We start from the raw sequence: 19,164 nt of genomic DNA on the forward strand, positions 1-19,164 counted from the left end.
ACTCACCAGCGGTTGGACTTTCCAGATACAGGTGTATTTTTACTATAATCAATTGAAATATATTAGCTGCATATGGTGATCACCACTTCAATAATTATGTAACTTCTAAAACCAATTGGCTGCACCAGTGATGATTTGGTGTGTCATATTAAAGGGAGGGGTTAATACTTATGCAATCAAGTAGTGTTTTATATTTGTAATTAATTTAGATCACTTTGTAGAGATCTTTCTTCATGTTGACACGAACGAATCTTTTTCTGTTAATCAGTGTCAAAAGAAGCCAAATTAAATCCACTGTGATGCCATGTTGTAAAACAATAAAACATGAAAACTTCCGGGGTGGGGGGGTGGTGAATAGTTTTTATAGGCACTGTATTTAAAGTTTAAGCAAAGGAAGATGTACAGAGCACATGAAACTAAAGGAAAGGGCCTAAGGAAAAACAGACAAGATGGCCATTTTTGCAGAAACAGATACTTTTCTACTGAGTAAAGGCCACATTCCAGAGATAAGCAAGGGTCAATTAAAAGACACACAGGTATGGCACGTTTAACACTTAGCCAATGGAAGATGATAAACCATTATGTAAATGCCATATAGCTTTACCACTGTTGGTGGGGTCTAACGCCATATGTTGTGAAAAATATAGGTTGAAATGCAAATTATATATTAGTGAAATTACAAATTCAGTCTTGCATTGATTCAGCTAATACCTTACTAAAGACATTTTTAAAAAGCAACAGTGGTTCGCAATAACAGGGCAAGTGATCAGGGTTCAATTTCTGCCACTGTCTATGAGGAGTTTGTACGTCCTCCTCGTGACTGCAAAGGTTTCCTCAGGTGCTCGGGTTTCCTCCCACATTCCAAAGACCTACCATGGTAGTGCACACAAAATGCTGGAGGAACTCAGCAGGCTAGATAGCATCTATGGAAAAGAGTAAATAGTCAACATTTCGGCAAGACTCTTCATCATAACATGAGTTGCAGGAATTGCCATTTATTATTGAACTCAACATTGGACTGCCTTCGGTCTCCAACTCCAAATTTTTCCTTCCGGGTTTACTCCCAAAGCCTTCCCCATGAGTGGGTATAGTTGCAAGGCAGTGGAGGTTTGAAATCAGAATGTTTCTTCTGCTGAAAGTGCTGCCAACCATGGCTGATGAGCCCCACCTTCCCAAAGTTACTGGTTTTAAGGTGCCAGTAGCCATCCTTTTCCCTTTTTTCTCTCAGTAGAAATGGTTCTGCTGTGCTTAGTAGTTAAGCTACACATGAAGGCCAGGAGCTGGACTTGTTTGTCAGAGGCTATTTTAGCGTTTGCTATTGGGAGCATTAAATAGGTAGCGGGAACTTGTCCCCATCACCACTTCCGGCTCTAACAACTTTAAGGAATCAATGCAAACATCACAATATACTTAAGGTGTGTCCCATGAACACAAAACTGCATGAAGTTTTCACTATATGGGACACTATGTCGCGAGTCCCAATGAAGCCAAGCAAAAAGCACGATTCAGATACGTGCTCTCCTGATTTTAATGGATGCCACTGAATTTTTTTTAAAGAATTAGCTTTATTTATGACACGTACCTCAAACAGTGAAATGCGCCATTTGCATCAGTGACTAACACATGCATTCTGGGCAGCCCGCAAGAGTTGCCACTGTGGTGTTACCAATACTGCATACTTACCTCATACTAACCCTAACGAAATTCTCAACCTGGGGCTCCCAGACCTCTTGCTTTGTGGTATTGGTTCATGGCATAAAATAAGGTTGGGAACACCCACTCTAACCCATACGTCTTTGAAACATGGGAGGAAAGCAGACCCAGGTGGAGAAAATCCACATGGTCAGGGGAGAACGTACAAACTCCTCGCAGAGAGCGGCAGCATCAATCCCCATTGCTGGTGTTGTAATAGCATGATGCCACTGTAGCACCTTTAATCTATAATGGCTGTTTTCCTGAAACTGATCATTTCTCTTTCTCTCATCAGCCCGGGCAGGTTATCTGGTTGGATGCATGTACCTCCATTTGTCGTTGCCTAGGGAACTTCACAGTCCAATGTACGAACATGACCTGTGAGTCAGACGAGTACTGTGGAGTGCAGGGTGGGGTCCATGGCTGTCACCCAAAAGGTAATGGTGTTTCATCCTGCTTGCTTATGGTAGTTCAATGTCATTTGGAGGTTGGGGGGGAGCAATTAACGCTACCAATCCAAGCAGAATCAGAATCAGCACATTGTGAAATTTGTTGTTATGGGCAGCAGTACGTTGCAATACTTAATAATAAAAACTGTAAATTTCAGTAAGTATATTTATGATATATAGTTAGATGTACAGAAAGAAGTAGATTGTTAATGATGGACACCACCTTTTTGAGGCATCTCTCTTTGAAGATGTCCTGAATACTATGGAGACTAGTGCACATAACACATAATACTTACAAAAGTAAGGATTAAATCTAAAAATGAATTACACCTAGATAAATCAAGTAAAGTACTCAAATTAAATATTGTAGGGTTCAACACAAATTATTAAGTGACTCTTCAAATGTGATGTGGCAGGGAGTTCAGAAACTAATGGCCTGAGGGAAGAAACTGTTTCCCATCCTGACTGTTCTTGTCTTTATGCATCGGAGTCTCCTGCCCGATGGTAGAAAGGCAAAGAGGATGCTGGATGGATGGGTGGGATCCTTAATAATACTACAGCCTTGCATATGCAGTGCTTCTGATAAATGTCCACATGGATGGTAGGGAGACCCCTTTGATCTTCTCGTTCATTTTCAGTCCTTTGTAGAGACTTCTGGTCCGATGCTCTGCTGCTCCCATACCAGATGGAGATGCAACTTATCAGGATGTTCTCAATGGTGCTTCTGTAAAATGCTGCCTAAAATGGGAGTGGGGGAGGAATCTTGCTTGCCTCAATCTCCTCAGGAGGTGGAGGCACTGTTGTGCCTTCTTATTCTTATTCAGGGAGGTGATATTAAACACTAGAGTTGGCATTGTTTGTATCCATTTCATTAAAGAGATGTATATTAATCTGCAAACCAGCAGAACATTCCAACAACTAAATCAGAATTGCCTTCTATTTTAGCAGCAGATTAGGTAATTTTTATTACAACTGAGATGAAGCCTCACTTTCCTACAAGCCCCGCAATTCAAAAATTCAACATTTCCCCTCAGGTTCATCCACATGCACCGCAGCCGGAGACCCCCACTACACCTCCTTTGACAAGAGGAAGTTCAACTTCCAGGGCAACTGCACTTACGTGTTGGCCAAGCCCTGCAACTCCAGCCTGACCCCGTTCACCGTGTACACGGCCAACGAGCATCGCAACGGAGTGAGGACAGTGTCATATGTCAAAGCGGTTTATATCAGCATCTACGGCATCACCGTGTCAATACTCAGGAACAGGGCCGTCCAGGTGAGAGGACTGCATTCACCCATTGGTTACTGGCTCCACTAAAACTGATGAGTCCAAAAGATGTTTTGCTTTTATTATTTGAGGCAATGAGTTCAAAACCCAAGAGGTTATGTTGCAACTTTATAGCACTCTGGTTCAGCCACATCAGGAGTATTGTGGACAGTTCTGATCGCCCCACTACAGGAAGAATGTTGAGGCTTTGGAGAGGGAGCAGAAGAGGTTCACCAGGATGCTGCCTGGTTTAGAGGGCGTGTGCTGTCACGAGAGGCTTGGGTTGGTTTTTGGAGCAGCAGAGGCTGAGGGGAAATCTGACAGAGGTTTAAGAGATTATGAGAGGCATAGATAGAGTAGACAGGGAGTATCTGTTTCCCAGGGTAGAAATATCTAATACTATAGGGTGCATGCATTGAACCTGAGAGGGGGGAGGTTCACAGGGGATGTGAGGGGTGAGTATTTTACTCAGAGAGGGGTGGATGCCTGGAATGCACTGGCTGGTATGGTGCCAGAGGCAAATACATTAGAGACTCCTAAGAGACGTTTGGATATGTACATGGATGTGAGGAAGATGGCAGGATATATTGTGTAGGTAGGAGGGATTAGTGTTTGGGTGGTTTTTGAGTTGCTTTTTAGCTGGTTCAGCACAGCTTTGTGGGCCAGAAGGCCTGTTCCTGTGCCGTACTCGTCTGTAGTCTGTGCTCCAGATGTCGGGTATCAGGATTGAGGGCCGTAGTGTAAAAGCATTGCATTGTAACTCCACCAGCTGAGAGGGCCAAATGGCCACTTGAGTTATTTGCAGTATTGGAATAGGTGAAAGCCAATCTGACCTTGGCCTAAGCCTCACTTTCCTGTCTGTTCCCCATAATCCTCGATATCTCTTTAGACTGGGGTTCCCAACTATTTCTATGCAATGAAACCTTGCAATTAACTTAGGGATCATACTCAAAATTGTGGAGAAACTCAGCAGACCAGGCAGAATCTATGAAAAAGAGTGAATGATTGACGTTTCAGGCCAAGTCCTTCCATAAGACTTCACCCTGATGAAGGGTTTCGGCCCGAAACATTGACGGTTCACTCTTTTCCATAGATGCTGCCTGACCTGCTAGGTCCCTCCAGCATTTTGTGTGTGTTGCTTTGGATTTCCAGCATCTGCAGAATCACTTGTGTTTGTCTTCAACTGAGAAGCCTTTGGACCACAGGTTGGGAATCCCTGCTTCAGACAAAATATCTTTCATTTTCAATCTTTTTTTTTATTGATTTTTAAACAAAAAGTGATACAAATCAGAGGAGAAGTTATAGCAAATACATAATGCAAAAAACGTACGAACAACAGAAATGATATATACTGTCAAAGTCACATAAATATATTAAGCTATTGTATATAAACAAGGAACCACAACTCCTCTTGGCAAATCATACAAAAAAAAAGACTGGAAATTTTAATAATAAGGTGAAAAAAAACCCCACTAAACTAACCTAAAACAAAAAAAGAGACCGGGCAGTCCATTTGAGGATAAAATTAGAAAAGAATAAAGGTCAGTTCTGAACCTTCGTGGACAAAGAGAAACAAAAAGAGAAAAAAAGAAAAATTTTCCACTTCTGATCCCTCTATGAGGTTTGGTGTGCGTTTCTCTAATATGGTATTTAAGCTGTGCCCAGACACACAGTCATGGATGTAGAGAGAAAGACAAGATCCAATTCGATTTCACAGAACTAGTAACCCTCTTGCAGCCAACAACTTTCCAGTGTCCTAAAGAGACTGTTCCATCCACCTCTCTTACGTTCACTCTGTCATCTCTGTTCTCTGATCCAATAGAGGAAATGTCACATCTGCAATTTTATCTTGACTCTTCTGAACATAAAGGGACTGAAACAACCCTTCTCACAGAAGCATTTCATTGCCGCATTTAATTCAGTATATTGTATCATGATTTAAATGATGGCTTGAAAAGCCCGGGTGTCGTGACCAGAGGCAAGTGTCAGGCCGGTTCAGCTTGCTGCTCCACGACATTCACTCCACTCTTCATTGCACTGAGGCTGTGACTGTGGGCCTGCTCTGGGCTTCGTGTCTGAGGACTAGCTTTTGTTCCAAATTCTAAATGCTCTTTGCAGAATTTGTTATTTCTCTCTCCCCCTCTCTCTTTCTGCTTATTGGGGCATTTGTCAGTTTTTTTTAAGGGTTCTTTTGGGTTTCTTTGTTTTGTGGCTGCCTGTAAGGAGACGAATCTCAAGGTTGTATAGTGTATACATACTTTGGTAATTAAATGTATTTTGAACTTTGATCTAGTGCTCACAATGTTAACTCCTTTACACTGGACAGGCTGGGTGACCCTTTTGCAGAAGACTTCTGTTTAATCTACAAGCTTTCTCTGTCTGTCGCCTTCCAGGTGGACAGAGAGCCTGTGACCGTTCCCATCCGCCCGCTCCCCGGAGTCACGGTCAAACCTTCGGGCAAGCACGTGGTGCTGCAGACCGACTTCGGCCTGACCGTGCGCTACGACGGCAGACACTACGTTGACGTGAAGGCTCCCAGCGAGTAAGTTTGGTCCCGCTCACACCATGCAGCTTCCGTCGGGCGCTCCGAGCCCTGCCCCTCCCTCGCACGGAGCGTCGGAACCGGACTCACCATTGCTTTGCATGTCCGTGTTTTCTTCTGTGATGCGCCTACACCTTGCCTCGCCATCAATCGCAGGCGGTCACGGTCTTTCCACGACCGTGATTGTTCTTGGCAAATTTTTCTGCAGGAGTGGTCTGCCTTCTGGGCGTATCTGCCTGGCGTCAGTGGTCACATAACCGGACTTGTGATCTGCACCGGCTGCTCCCGTGACCCTGATCCGGGAGGGGCTAAGCAGAGGTGCTACACCTTGCCCAGGGGCGACCTCCACACAATCACTCCTCCTCAGAGGGGAGTCACGCCCCAACCGTGCCCGGCCGCGCGCCGCGCGCCAACGGCACCTGCCGACGTGACAGCGCGTGGCTGCGCGCGGTAAGCGCGGGCTCGGCTCGGCTCGGCTCGGCTCGCGCCCCTCGCGCGCTCCCGTACTCGCCCGCTGCCCACCTGCTCACCGTGTGGCCGCCCACGTTCTCGACAACGGCCCACTCCCAGTACCCCCTTCCCACCATGCACACCCGCGTCTCAGGCTTCCCCCTCGTTCTCACCATTCCCGACCCTGGCGATCTCACTCCCGTCTCCGTCCCCCCCTCTGTCCAGCTACTCCGGCCAGTTGTGCGGCCTGTGCGGTGACTACAACGGGATCCCCGGCGATGATTTCAGAACTCCCGAGGGACAGCTGGTGAAGGGAGCCAACGACTTCGGCAACAGTTGGAACGTGGACCAGAAGTAAGTGGGAAATAGGGAGGGAGGTGACCTGCTCCACAAATCGTCAATCTCCCCTCGGAGAATCCAAAGTTCCTCTTTGTTCTGTCACGCTACCCAGGCGTTCCCAACCTGCTTTATTTATTGAATGGACCCTCTGGCCTTTTGAGCTGCACTCCCCAGCATTCTGCCAACCTAACCTGCCCCTGCACCTCCTCCCTCACTACCACTCAGGGCCCCAAACAGTCCTCCCTGGTGAGGTGACACTTCATCTGAGAGTCTCTTGGGAATGAGGTGCTCCTTGTGTGGCCTCCTGCATATGGCTGAGACCTGACAGAGACTGGGACGCCCTTTGCTGAGCACCTACAGCCAGAAAAAGCAGGATTTTCCCAGTGGCCACCCATTTCAATTTTACTTACCCTTCCCATTCCAACATGTCAATGCATGGCCTCCTCTGCTGCCACAAAGAGGCCACACTCGGAGGAGGAGTAGCACCTTATAGTCTGTCTGAGCAGTCTCCAACCTGACACATGAACAAGGATTTCTCAAACTTCTAGTAACTGGACCCCCCCCCCCCTCACTATTCCCCATTCCTATTTCCCTCTCCCACCTTCTCTCCGTACCTGCCCATCACCTCCCTCTGATGCTCCTCCCCTTCCTTTTCTTCCATGATCTTCTGTCCTTCCCCTATCAGATTCCCCCTTCTCCAGTCCGTATCTCTTCCACCAATTGACTTCACAGCTTTTTACTTCACCCCTCCCCCTCTCCCGGTTTCACCTATCACCTGCCACCTGTGGTTCTTGCTCCCCCCTCCCCCATCTTCTTATTTTGACTTCTTCCCCCTTCCTTTCCAGTCCTGATGAAGGTCCTCGGCCCAAAACGTCAACTGTTTATTCTGCCTGTCCTACTGAGCTCTTCCAGCACATTGTGTTTGTGTTGCATTGGATTTCCAGATTCTGCAGTACCTCTTGTGTCCCCGAATTTAACTCTGGCCTAATCACAGGACAATTTACAATGACCAGTTGATCTACCAACCAGTACGTCTTTGGACTGTGGGAGAAAACCAGAGCACCCGGAGGAAACCCACGTGGTCATGGGGAGAATGTACAAGCTCCTTACAGACAGCGGCAGGAATTGAACCCAGGTCACCGGTACTGTAAAGCGTTCTGCTAACCACTACACTACCATGCTTTTTTTTAATACCTTACCATTAACCAATGGGTCTGTGAACCCCCAGGTTGGGAACCTCTGCTCTACACTGTCCCATGGAGAATGGTCCATGGGCATAAGATTCACACCTTTCTCCAGACTTCTGCAGATACCCTGAAGTTCATACTCTACACAGACATCCACGAACCAAGAGACCCCATAGAATGTACGATAAAGCATCAGAGCCCTGAAAACCCCCATCCCCCAACCCTGCTCATTCATTCATAAATCCCAACATGCCATTGAGAAAATAATTCCTTTCCACGGTATAACCCAGAAAGCAGAATATGGGGTTATTTGTACAAGTAATAAATATTAATCACGACTTCTCTCTCCCTCACCCTTAAACCCCCATCTTTTCTCAGCTGTACCTTAACAGATTCCGAACTGACCCCCCAGTGCTCTGAGGCTGAACGTGACACCTACGAAGGACCCTCCTACTGTGGGATGTTGTTAGATCATCTCGGCCCATTCGCTGCCTGTCACTACAAGATTGACCCAATGGTGAGTCTCCATTTTCCTGTCACTTCCTCTTTATGCTTTGTCTTCCACCCTTTGTTCTTCTCTTTCATCTCAGAGGCCTCTTTGATAAAGTCCTGTGTGAAACTTTTTCTCCGATGGTTGACCACACCAAGGTCTGCTTGGCCTAATTCAAAGTTCAAAGTATGTTTTTCTCCAAGTATGTGTACTTTACACAACCTTGAGATTCGCCTCCTTACCGGCAGCCACAAAATAAAGAAACTCAATAGAACCCATTAAAACAAGGACCGTCAAACACCCAGTGTGCACAGAGAGAAAAAAAAACAAAATCGTGCTTAAAATAAAAGCAAGCAAATAGTGCTCTGAGCTGAAGTACACAACCAGGCATCACTGCAGCTGATTCAGAAGCCCGTTTGTTGCAGACCACAGCCTCAGTTCAGTGCAGAGACGAGTAAACATCAGGGCAGCGAGCTGAACCAGCATGACCCTCGCCTTCACCCCCACCACCCTGACCTTTTCAATGTAGCCGGGTGCTTAAGTCGCCCATAGCTCGGGTCATTCATTCTCTGCTCTCGGACCTGCACCCTGCCACTTTGATACCCTTTCAGCCCTGGGCTCTGCCCCTCGATTTGGTTGTAGATTGGTCAAGTTACAAAATAACAGATCCTTGGATGTTGGGATGGAGTACGTCTTTCACAAAGGAGGTGTAAGGCATTCCTTCCCTCTCCTATCCTGCAGGTCACCCTTGGGCAAGGTGTAGCACCTGCTTAGTCCCCCTGCCGCATCCCACCTAGACCCGGGTCACGTGAGGCCATGGGAGCAGGTGGTGGATGATCGTACGAGCAGCCGGTGCAGATCACAAGTACTGGTTATGCCATCACTACACCAGGCAGACAATCTCTGAAGAGTATTGATAATGGCTGGGGTCGCCCATCTTGTAAAGACACTGCCCAGAAGAAGCCAATGGCAAACCACTTCTGTCAAAAGATTTGCCAAGAACATTAATGGTCATGGAAAACCATGATCACCCATGTCATACAACTTGGCACATAATGAACAAACGATAACAGATCCACATAAATATTTGAAATTTATAAAAGGATCATTCTTCTGATTGTTCTTTTCAAGTTTAAATTCTGCACCTCTCGTTCTGTCCCATTTAGACAAAATAGTGGCCAAATTGAATAGCGTCTTAATCTGTGATCCACTCTTCCCTCTCACAGGCCTTCTTCCAGGACTGTGTGTACGACATGTGCGCACTGAACGGCAACAAGCAGCAGCTGTGCGAGGCCCTGGAATCTTACGTCACTCAGTGTCAGCAACGCAACGTCACTATTGGGACCTGGAGAAATGAAACCTTCTGCCGTACGTAGCTCAGAAAACAAGTTCCTGACCACTGCAGATTGTTTCCGCTTTAGAGCCAAGTGTCCCTTCCTGCTGTGACATCCTTTTCTTTCTTTCTCCCTCCGTAGCTCTCCGGTGCCCGCCGAACAGTCACTACCAGCCCTGTGCCTCAGCCTGTCCAGCCACCTGCCTCGAGCCTCGTCCTCAGCTCTGTGACCAGCCGTGTGCCGAGGGCTGTCAGTGCGACAAAGGCTTTGTTCAGAGCGGAGACAAGTGTGTCCCAAGAAGTCAGTGCGGCTGTATGTACAATGGAACCTATTACCAGGTAATATCGGTGTTCTTTTGTCAGGCTCTGAAATTACTGTGTTGAAGTCACTGTTTTGAATGTTCGCACAATTTTGCCTCACTCTCCCGTGCAGATCTGAGAGAGACTTTAAACGTGTGTTCATGAAGGTGCTATAGAAATCCAGGCTCCCTTGTCTCTCAGACGGGCCTTCCTTCTCCACAATCTAATGTGCATCTCTTTGTGTTTCCAGCCTGGGGAGGTGATCTGGTCTGAGGCCTGTAACCAGGTGTGTAAGTGCCTGTCCAGCAACAACGTCCAGTGCACAGACACCAGCTGTGACCCCGACGAGTACTGTGACAATAAGGGTGGTGTCCAGGGCTGTTATCCTAAAGGTAAATGGTCAGGGGTTTTGCTGAGTGAATGGGTTTAATCTTTGCTTCCATTCTGTTGCACAATGGATACAGAGAGTAATAGGCCTTTCCAACCCTTGGAGTCTCGCCATCAAGTAATGCACAATTTAACCCCTAGCCTTATCACGGGAGAGTTCACAATGACCAATTAATGTACCATCCGGTACATTTTCGGACTACTGGGGAAAACCGGAGCACCCGGAGGAAACCCACGCAGGGAAGGACGTACAAATGACTTACAGAGGAAGTGGGGATTGAACTCTGAACACCGACACAAGGAGCTGTAATAGCTCCGCGCTAGCAACTTCACTACCCCGGCACCAGATAACCCACACCCACACAGTTGCAGTCTGCTGTGGCAATTCTTCTGCAACTAGAAATGTGAACTTTACTCACTCGTCTCTCTCACTGTCTGTCCTTTAGGTTCATCCACCTGCACCGCAGCTGGAGACCCCCACTACACCTCCTTTGACAAGAGGAAGTTCAACTTCCAGGGCAACTGCACATACGTGTTGGCCAAGCCCTGCAACTCCAGTCTGACCCCGTTCACCGTGTACACGGCCAACGAGCATCGCAACAGAGTGAAGACAGTGTCATATGTCAAAGCGGTTTATATCAGCATCTACGGCATCACCGTGTCAATACTCAGGAACCGGGCCGTCCAGGTGAGAGATGCTGAAATTGCAAACGAAATACCAGGAGCTGATGGAACAGTACCAGACACAGGGATGGAGGGGACAATGAGAGCCTATAGAAGTGGGTTGCAGAGGTTTTGCTGACTGTTTGCTGTGCAGAACCTACTCTCTCCTTGGCTTGACAGAGTGCTGCAAAGAAAAGAGCCATCAGGACCATCTCAGAGGCTGCTGAACGTGTCTAACCATTCGTGGTTACAGCAAAACAAAACAGTGGGGCCCGGGTGCAAAACATACACAGAGCATTCAAAATAGTGAGCAAAACAAACATAGTTACACAAAAAAAACACATACAGTCCAAGACCCTTCAGTGACAAATCCCATATATTGACGGTACAGTTCCCTGCCACACAGCCTGTGATTCCACAAATCGAACACTGGAGGGCAGCACCAATGGGAGAGGCCAGCCCCAACTGAACACAGGCAGCATGCTACACCTACACCACCTCCAGTGTCTCCTCAGCTGGACAGTGGCAGCAGGCAAGCTCACAGACTGAGGCCTAAACCTCGCTACAGCCGAGGCTATGCAGCTCCCAAACCGCCAGTCTCTCTGTCAAACAAGGGAAACGGGCTGCGGCATCTTAAATTATCCATGTCCAACAGGGTCTTGCAATTGCATTGGAGTTAGAATTGGGGTTATGGCTGGGATTTCACCCACCGGGATCCTGAGACACACTCTGATCTGTCTCACAGCCTTCAGTTTCTTCTCATTTCCTATGGAAAAACTGTAGTCTATCCCCGGCCTGGAACTGAATGGCTCTGTGGCTTTCTCTGTCTGTTGTCTTCCAGGTGAATGGAGAGCCTGTGACCATTCCCATCCACCCGATCCGTGGAGTCACCATCAAGCCTTCTGGCAGATACGTTGTGCTGCAGACAGATTTTGGTCTGACAGTTCGCTATGATGGCAGGCACCACGTCGACGTGAAAATTACCAGCGAGTAAGTCTAGCCCTCTCCTTCTGCCATATTGCAGAGCCCACATCTCACCAGTATAGACTGGGTAGGATTGTATTGTATCCTCCATCTCACTGTCACCTCTCCTGTGCCTTTCTCTGTTCATTGAATACCAAAATCGGAGTGTTTACACCACATTCACCAGTTTCCATCCAGTACTCAATGCTTCTGTACGTTCCTTATCCCAGTTCACTGCCAACTCTTCGTCCAACCGGCTGTTCACTACTCCTGCCACTCCGATGCTCAGTACGTTTCCTCAGCACCTCCGAGCAGTGCTCACAATTACATCAAACTTAGAACACTGGAGCACCGTACCGGTCCTTCAGGGCATGATATTGGGACGATCTTATACCGTACTCCAAGATCAATCTAACGCCTCCCTCCTACATAACCATTTGTCTATCATCTATGTGCCTATCTAAGAGTCTCTTAAATGTCCTCGATGTATCTGTCTCTACCACCACCCCGGCAGCACATTCCATGCACCCACCACTCTCTGTGTCAAAAGATTTACCTCTGACGGTCACATGGCACACGATTTCCTCTGCAATTCTCCTCCTCTCTCTTCTCCATGCCTCACCATTCCTTTTTATCAGAAGGCATCTGATCACGCATCACCCACATCCCCGTTGGGAACTGGCCTCCATCTGCCAACCACACCCAGCACCATTTTCCCACCATGATTCAGAACTGTGTGTGTCCTTGTCTGTAACTACCTGCTGATTTCTCCCAGTGCCGACCGCTGCCATTTTCATTCTAATTGTGTCACACCCAACACCGCTCTCACAGCTCTGTGTTCTCTCTGTCCCTGCCATCTCCCAATACAGAAGATGATTTCAGATCATAGGCAATTCAAAGGATCCAAAGTACATACAATATACAACCCTGACATTTATCTTCCCCACAGAGAACCATGAAACAAAGAAACACCAGGAAACCTGTTCAAAGCCTCACATTCTGCACCCACTGGGGCTCCCTATTGTGCTAATACCCACTCTCGTCACCTCTCCCACCATTCCCAGCTCAGACTCGGGGCTTCCCCATCCCACTACATTCTAATGCCCAGAATCATCCCTTGTGCAACCCCTGCATACTACTGTTCTCATCTCACTCCCTGTCCCCCATCCAGCTACTCCGGCCAGTTGTGCGGCCTGTGCGGTGACTACAACGGGATCCCCAGTGATGATTTCAGAACTTCCGAGGGACAGGTGGTGAAGGGAGCCAACGACTTCGGCAACAGTTGGAACGTGGACCAGAAGTAAGTGGGAAATAGAGAGACAGAGGACTTCTTCCCCAAATCATTGATCCTTCCCCAGAGAATCACAGGAAGGAGTGGAGGAATTCAATGGTTTAATAGTTCAATTTAATATCGGAGGATGTATACACTATACAACCTGAGATTCTTACTCTCCACAGACATCCATAAAACAGAAAAAAGCACAAAGAATGAGTGATAGAAACATATTAGAGCCACCAAATTCTCCCTCCCCACTTCCCAAACACTCGTGTTTTCGAAGTTACGATCTGCAACATTGCTTATTCGAGTTCCCCTGACTCGAGAATCATCAGACTCTCTCACCATCCAGAGAGAGATCACTCGAGTGCAGAGGCCTCCATCAGCTACGCACGTTGTCTCGATGTTTCAGTCTCCCTCTTCAGACAATCAACAATTTAACTTTTCTGTTTTAGCTCTACACTGTTCCATGGAGAATGAACCAATCATCAAAACATTCACATGTTGATCAATTACACTGGAAAACAAAGATTTTGCTTCCTGAATAGATTTGGGTTTACATTTTGGAAGTAGAGCTGCTCATCATGAAATTCCATTATCATGTACTATTCTTTTGAAATCACCTATACTTGTTATTTCAAGTCAGAATAACTGATGCCAAGATTAAGGAAGGCTTTTGTGTTGGTCCACAATTCAAACAGGTCATCAATGACAGGGAATTCAAAGAACTTCTCGTGGGACCAGAGAAAATTGCATGTGAGACATTCAGTGATTTTCCTGGCAACTACAGAACATCAGACTACATGCAGCTAGTTGACAGCATGCTTCGGGTGCAATGTGTCACCAAAGATTCATCTTCTGCATTCCCATTTAGATTTCTTCCCTGCAAGTCTTGGCTCTGTCCTGTCAGTGATGAGCCTGGTGAGAGTTTTCACCAGGGCATTGGGGTCATGGAGAAACAGTATCAGGGTAACTGGAATCCATCGATGCTGGCTGATTACTGTTGATAGTTTAAGTGAGAAGCCTCAGACATGGAGTACAATAGAAAATTATCAACAAAATATTTTTAGCTCAGTGGAACAATTGCAAAGCGTCAGCACTGTAACGTATTATGTTCAATAAAAGTTAATTTCCTGTTTTTCCAATTTCCTACACGATAATTCTTACTGCCTATTCAGCACTGGCATTTAGGGCAGCTGTGAAAGTGCTCTATCTCTGGTGGTGTTCAGGGCTTCCTCTATCGTGTCAGTAGCTTCCCCTCCATTTCAGGCATACATGTCCCGGATGGAGACTCAGAAATACTGTCACACTAAGTTGCAAAGGGATTCTTCTTTGCGGTTCCTGTAACAATTTTGATTTACCGGTTCTGGTTGTTGGCCTAGAGCTGAAGCCCCAAACCTGGAGGACCAGTGGACCACTCTTAGTCTGGCCTCTATCTATCCTCTGACCTGTTTGGCATGGGTGACCCCACCAAGAGCCAAAAGATAAAGCCCTGACCCTGGCCAACATTGATCTCTGGGTCACTTGAGGCAAGCCAACAAGTTTGTGCTCCTTTTGGAAGTACGTGACACAAGAAGTCTGTGTTCAGCTTTAAGTGTCCAATCATAAGCAAAAAAAAACGTGGAAGCAATACTGTTGAAAAAGTTTGTTGTCCAGTGTTATTTCTCCAGACTTACTATTGATTAAATAAGGTAGGCTTTTTATCAGTGCCTCTTTGTGTTTTGTTACTGTGCAGCAGATCAGATTTAGTGATCCACCAAGATAATGGGCTCAGCAAGTTTTCTAAAGTGAAAAGAGATAGTTCTGTGAGTGAGGGAAACCTAAACTCAGATCAAAGAATATTGCATTTTTACAGAAAGGATTAGTTATTTTTTCGTTCAAGTGCCAACAAATAATATCTCACTGAATGCAAAAGCAGACATGCTGGCCGTCACTTGGCCCAAAGCTCTTTACCTTGTTCGTAGAATTTAGGAAAGCCATCCAGGAAGGAATCTGTAGCTTCTCACTTGAGACTCCAGAGGCTCAGGAAAATTGTAAGTTCATCTGTGATCAAGCAAAACATTTCAGAAACATGAGGGGTAGGTGTGCGTGACAGGTCAAGTCCACATTCCAAATTAGAATGAAGGGCTTTTGTGAATGAACAAGACCTAAACCAACTGATTCATTTATAAATATGATCGTGGATGAAGGTTAGGTTGCAAATATGTGGAGAAATGGGATAATTCTCCCTCTTCTTTCTTGATCTCATTACTGGAGATTCAGTGTCATGTGACCCGAACGTTTTTATCAGGGATTGTAGCCAAGTGTTTGTTGTGGTGTGTAGCCAAGGGTTTTTGGGGGAGTGAAGGTGACGGTTTGTGATGGTGTGGTGACCAGGGTTGTGGGGTATGTAGGTGACAGTTTGTGGTGGTGTCGTGGGCCAGGTTTGTGGGGTTGTAGCCAAAATATATGGGGTATGCAGTCAAGGGTTTGTTGGGTGTGTAGCCAAGGGTTTGTGGGGTCTGTGGCCAAAGGTTTGTTCGGGAGTATGCACAAGGGTGTGTGTGAGTGTGAAGGCCAAGTGTAGTTTAGGGTGTAATTATGTGGGTAGTGCAATAATTATCCGTCTTGTATTTCTTTATCTGTTTACATAAAATTCATTCTCACTTGACCTGACCACATTGATCTGGCCCTCTCCTTTCATTAGCCTGTAAGGATGTAAAGTGTTCAGGGAAAAAACCCCTGACAGAGGCTGCCAACAAAGCAGAATTTGTCATTTTTCCATAATATGAAATAAATGATAATTAACTTTTCTCTCTGCTTCACCCTCATCCCCCACCCTCTTTTTCTCAGCTGTACCTTGACAGATACCGAGGTGACCCCAGAATGCACTGAGGCTGAACGTGACACCTACGAAGGACCCTCCTACTGTGGGATGTTGTTAGATCATCTTGGCCCATTCGCTGCCTGTCACTACAAGATTGACCCAATGGTGAGTCTCCATTTTCCTGTCACTTCCTCTTTATGCTTTGTCTTCCACCCTTTGTTCTTCTCTTTCATCTCAGAGGCCTCTTTGATAAAGTCCTGTGTGAAATATTTTCTCCGATGGTTGACCACACCAAGGTCTGCTTGGCCTAATTCAAAGTTCAAAGTATGTTTTTCTCCAAGTATGTGTACTTTACAAAACCTTGAGATTCGCCTCCTTACCGGCAGCCACAAAATAAAGAAACTCAATAGAACCCATTAAAACAAGGACCGTCAAACACCCAGTGTGCACAGAGAGAAAAAAAAACAAAATCATGCTTAAAATAAAAGCAAGCAAATAGTGCTCTGAGCTGAAGTACACAACCAGGCATCACTGCAGCTGATTCAGAAGCCCGTTTGTTGCAGACCACAGCCTCAGTTCAGTGCAGAGACGAGTAAACATCAGGGCAGCGAGCTGAACCAGCATGACCCTCGCCTTCACCCCCACAACCCTGACCTTTTCAATGTAGCCGGGTGCTTAAGTCGCCCATAGCTCGGGTCATTCATTCTCTGCTCTCGGACCTGCACCCTGCCACTTTGATACCCTTTCAGCCCTGGGCTCTGCCCCTCGATTTGGTTGTAGATTGGTCAAGTTACAAAATAACAGATCCTTGGATGTTGGGATGGAGTACGTCTTTCACAAAGGAGGTGTAAGGCATTCCTTCCCTCTCCTATCCTGCAGGTCACCCTTGGGCAAGGTGTAGCACCTGCTTAGTCCCCCTGCCGCATCCCACCTCGACCCGGGTCACGTGAAGCCATGGGAGCAGGTGGTGGATGATCGTACGAGCAGCCGGTGCAGATCACAAGTCCTGGTTATGTCACCACTGCACCAGGCAGACAATCTCTGAAGAGTATTGATAATGGCTGGGGTCACCCATCTTGTAAAGACACTGCCCAGAAGAAGCCAATGGCAAACCACTTCTGTCAAAAGATTTGCCAAGAACATTAATGGTCATGGAAAACCACGATCACCCATGTCATACAACTTGGCACATAATGAATAAACGATAACAGATCCACATAAATATTTGAAATTTATAAAAGGATCATTCTTCTGATTGTTCTTTTCAAGTTTAAATTCTGCACCTCTCGTTCTGTCCCACTTAGACAAAATAGTGGCCAAATTGAATAGCGTCTTAATCTGTGATCCACTCTTCCCTCTCACAGGCTTTCTTCCAGGACTGTGTGTACGACATGTGCGCACTGAACGGCAACAAGCAGCAGCTGTGCGAGGCCCTGGAATCTTATGTCACTCAGTGTCAGCAACGCAACGTCACTATTGGGCCCTGGAGAAATGAAACCTTCTGCCGTACGTAGCTCAGAAAACAAGTTCCTGACCACTGCAGATTGTTTCCGCTTTAGAGCCAAGTGTCCCTTCCTGCTGTGACATCCTTTTCTTTCTTTCTCCCTCCGTAGCTCTCCGGTGCCCGCCGAACAGTCACTACCAGCCCTGTGCCTCAGCCTGTCCAGCCACCTGCCTCGAGCCTCGTCCTCAGCTCTGTGACCAGCCGTGTGCCGAGGGCTGTCAGTGCGACAAAGGCTTTGTTCAGAGCGGAGACAAGTGTGTCCTGAGAAATCAGTGCGGCTGTATGTACAATGGAACCTATTACCAGGTAATATCGGTGTTCTTGTGTCAGGCTCTGAAATTACTGTGTTGAAGTCACTGTTTTGAATGTTCGCACAATTTTGCCTCACTCTCCCGTGCAGATCTGAGAGAGACTTTAAACGTGTGTTCATGAAGGTGCTATAGAGATCCAGGCTCCCTTGTCTCTCAGACGGGCCTTCCTTCTCCACAATCTAATGTGCATCTCTTTGTGTTTCCAGCCTGGGGAGGTGATCTGGTCTGAGGCCTGTAACCAGGTGTGTAAGTGCCTGTCCAGCAACAACATCCAGTGCACAGACACCAGCTGTGACCCCGACGAGTACTGTGACAATAAGGGTGGTGTCCAGGGCTGTTATCCTAAAGGTAAATGGTCAGGGGTTTTGCTGAGCGAATGGGTTTAATCTTTGCTTCCATTCTGTTGCACAATGGATACAGAGAGTAATAGGCCTTTCCAACCCTTGGAGTCACGCCATCAAGTAATGCACAATTTAACCCCTAGCCTTATCACGGGAGAGTTCACAATGACCAATTAATGTACCATCCGGTACATTTTCGGACTACTGGGGAAAACCGGAGCACCCGGAGGAAACCCACGCAGGGAAGGACGTACAAATGACTTACAGAGGAAGTGGGGATTGAACTCTGAACACCGACACAAGGAGCTGTAATAGCTCCGCGCTAGCAACTTCACTACCCCGGCACCAGATAACCCACACCCACACAGTTGCAGTCTGCTGTGGCAATTCTTCTGCCACTAGAAATGTGAACTTTACTTACTCGTCTCTCTCACTGTCTGTCCTTTAGGTTCATCCACCTGCACCGCAGCCGGAGACCCCCACTACACCTCCTTTGACAAGAGGAAGTTCAACTTCCAGGGCAACTGCACATACGTGTTGGCCAAGCCCTGCAACTCCAGTCTGACCCCGTTCACCGTGTACACGGCCAACGAGCATCGCAACGGAGTGAAGACAGTGTCATATGTCAAAGCGGTTTATATCAGCATCTACGGCATCACCGTGTCAATACTCAGGAACCGGGCCGTCCAGGTGAGAGATGCTGAAATTGCAAACGAAATACCAGGAGCTGATGGAACAGTACCAGACACAGGGATGGAGGGGACAATGAGAGCCTATAGAAGTGGGTTGCAGAGGTTTTGCTGACTGTTTGCTGTGCAGAACCTACTCTCTCCTTGGCTTGACAGAGGGCTGCAAAGAAAAGAG

The 19,164-nt window shown here is 46.9% G+C and overlaps 1 protein-coding gene across 1 annotated transcript in view; it reads left to right on the forward strand.

Annotated features, from left to right (window-relative positions):
- The window catches only part of LOC132397492 (IgGFc-binding protein-like), a 238,387-nt gene that overhangs the window by 45,268 nt on the left and 173,955 nt on the right, over positions 1-19,164 (forward strand). Inside the window, 16 exon segments of the mRNA XM_059976322.1 lie at positions 1,988-2,129; positions 3,176-3,417; positions 5,802-5,950; positions 6,626-6,754; positions 8,305-8,443; positions 9,643-9,784; positions 9,892-10,088; positions 10,300-10,441; positions 10,883-11,124; positions 11,941-12,089; positions 13,234-13,362; positions 16,171-16,309; positions 17,509-17,650; positions 17,758-17,954; positions 18,166-18,307; positions 18,749-18,990. Coding sequence (XP_059832305.1) covers positions 1,988-2,129; positions 3,176-3,417; positions 5,802-5,950; positions 6,626-6,754; positions 8,305-8,443; positions 9,643-9,784; positions 9,892-10,088; positions 10,300-10,441; positions 10,883-11,124; positions 11,941-12,089; positions 13,234-13,362; positions 16,171-16,309; positions 17,509-17,650; positions 17,758-17,954; positions 18,166-18,307; positions 18,749-18,990 — 2,664 coding nt within the window.

The sequence above is a fragment of the Hypanus sabinus genome, chromosome 7, assembly GCF_030144855.1.
Source record: "Hypanus sabinus isolate sHypSab1 chromosome 7, sHypSab1.hap1, whole genome shotgun sequence".
Taxonomy (NCBI): Eukaryota; Metazoa; Chordata; class Chondrichthyes; order Myliobatiformes; family Dasyatidae; genus Hypanus; species Hypanus sabinus.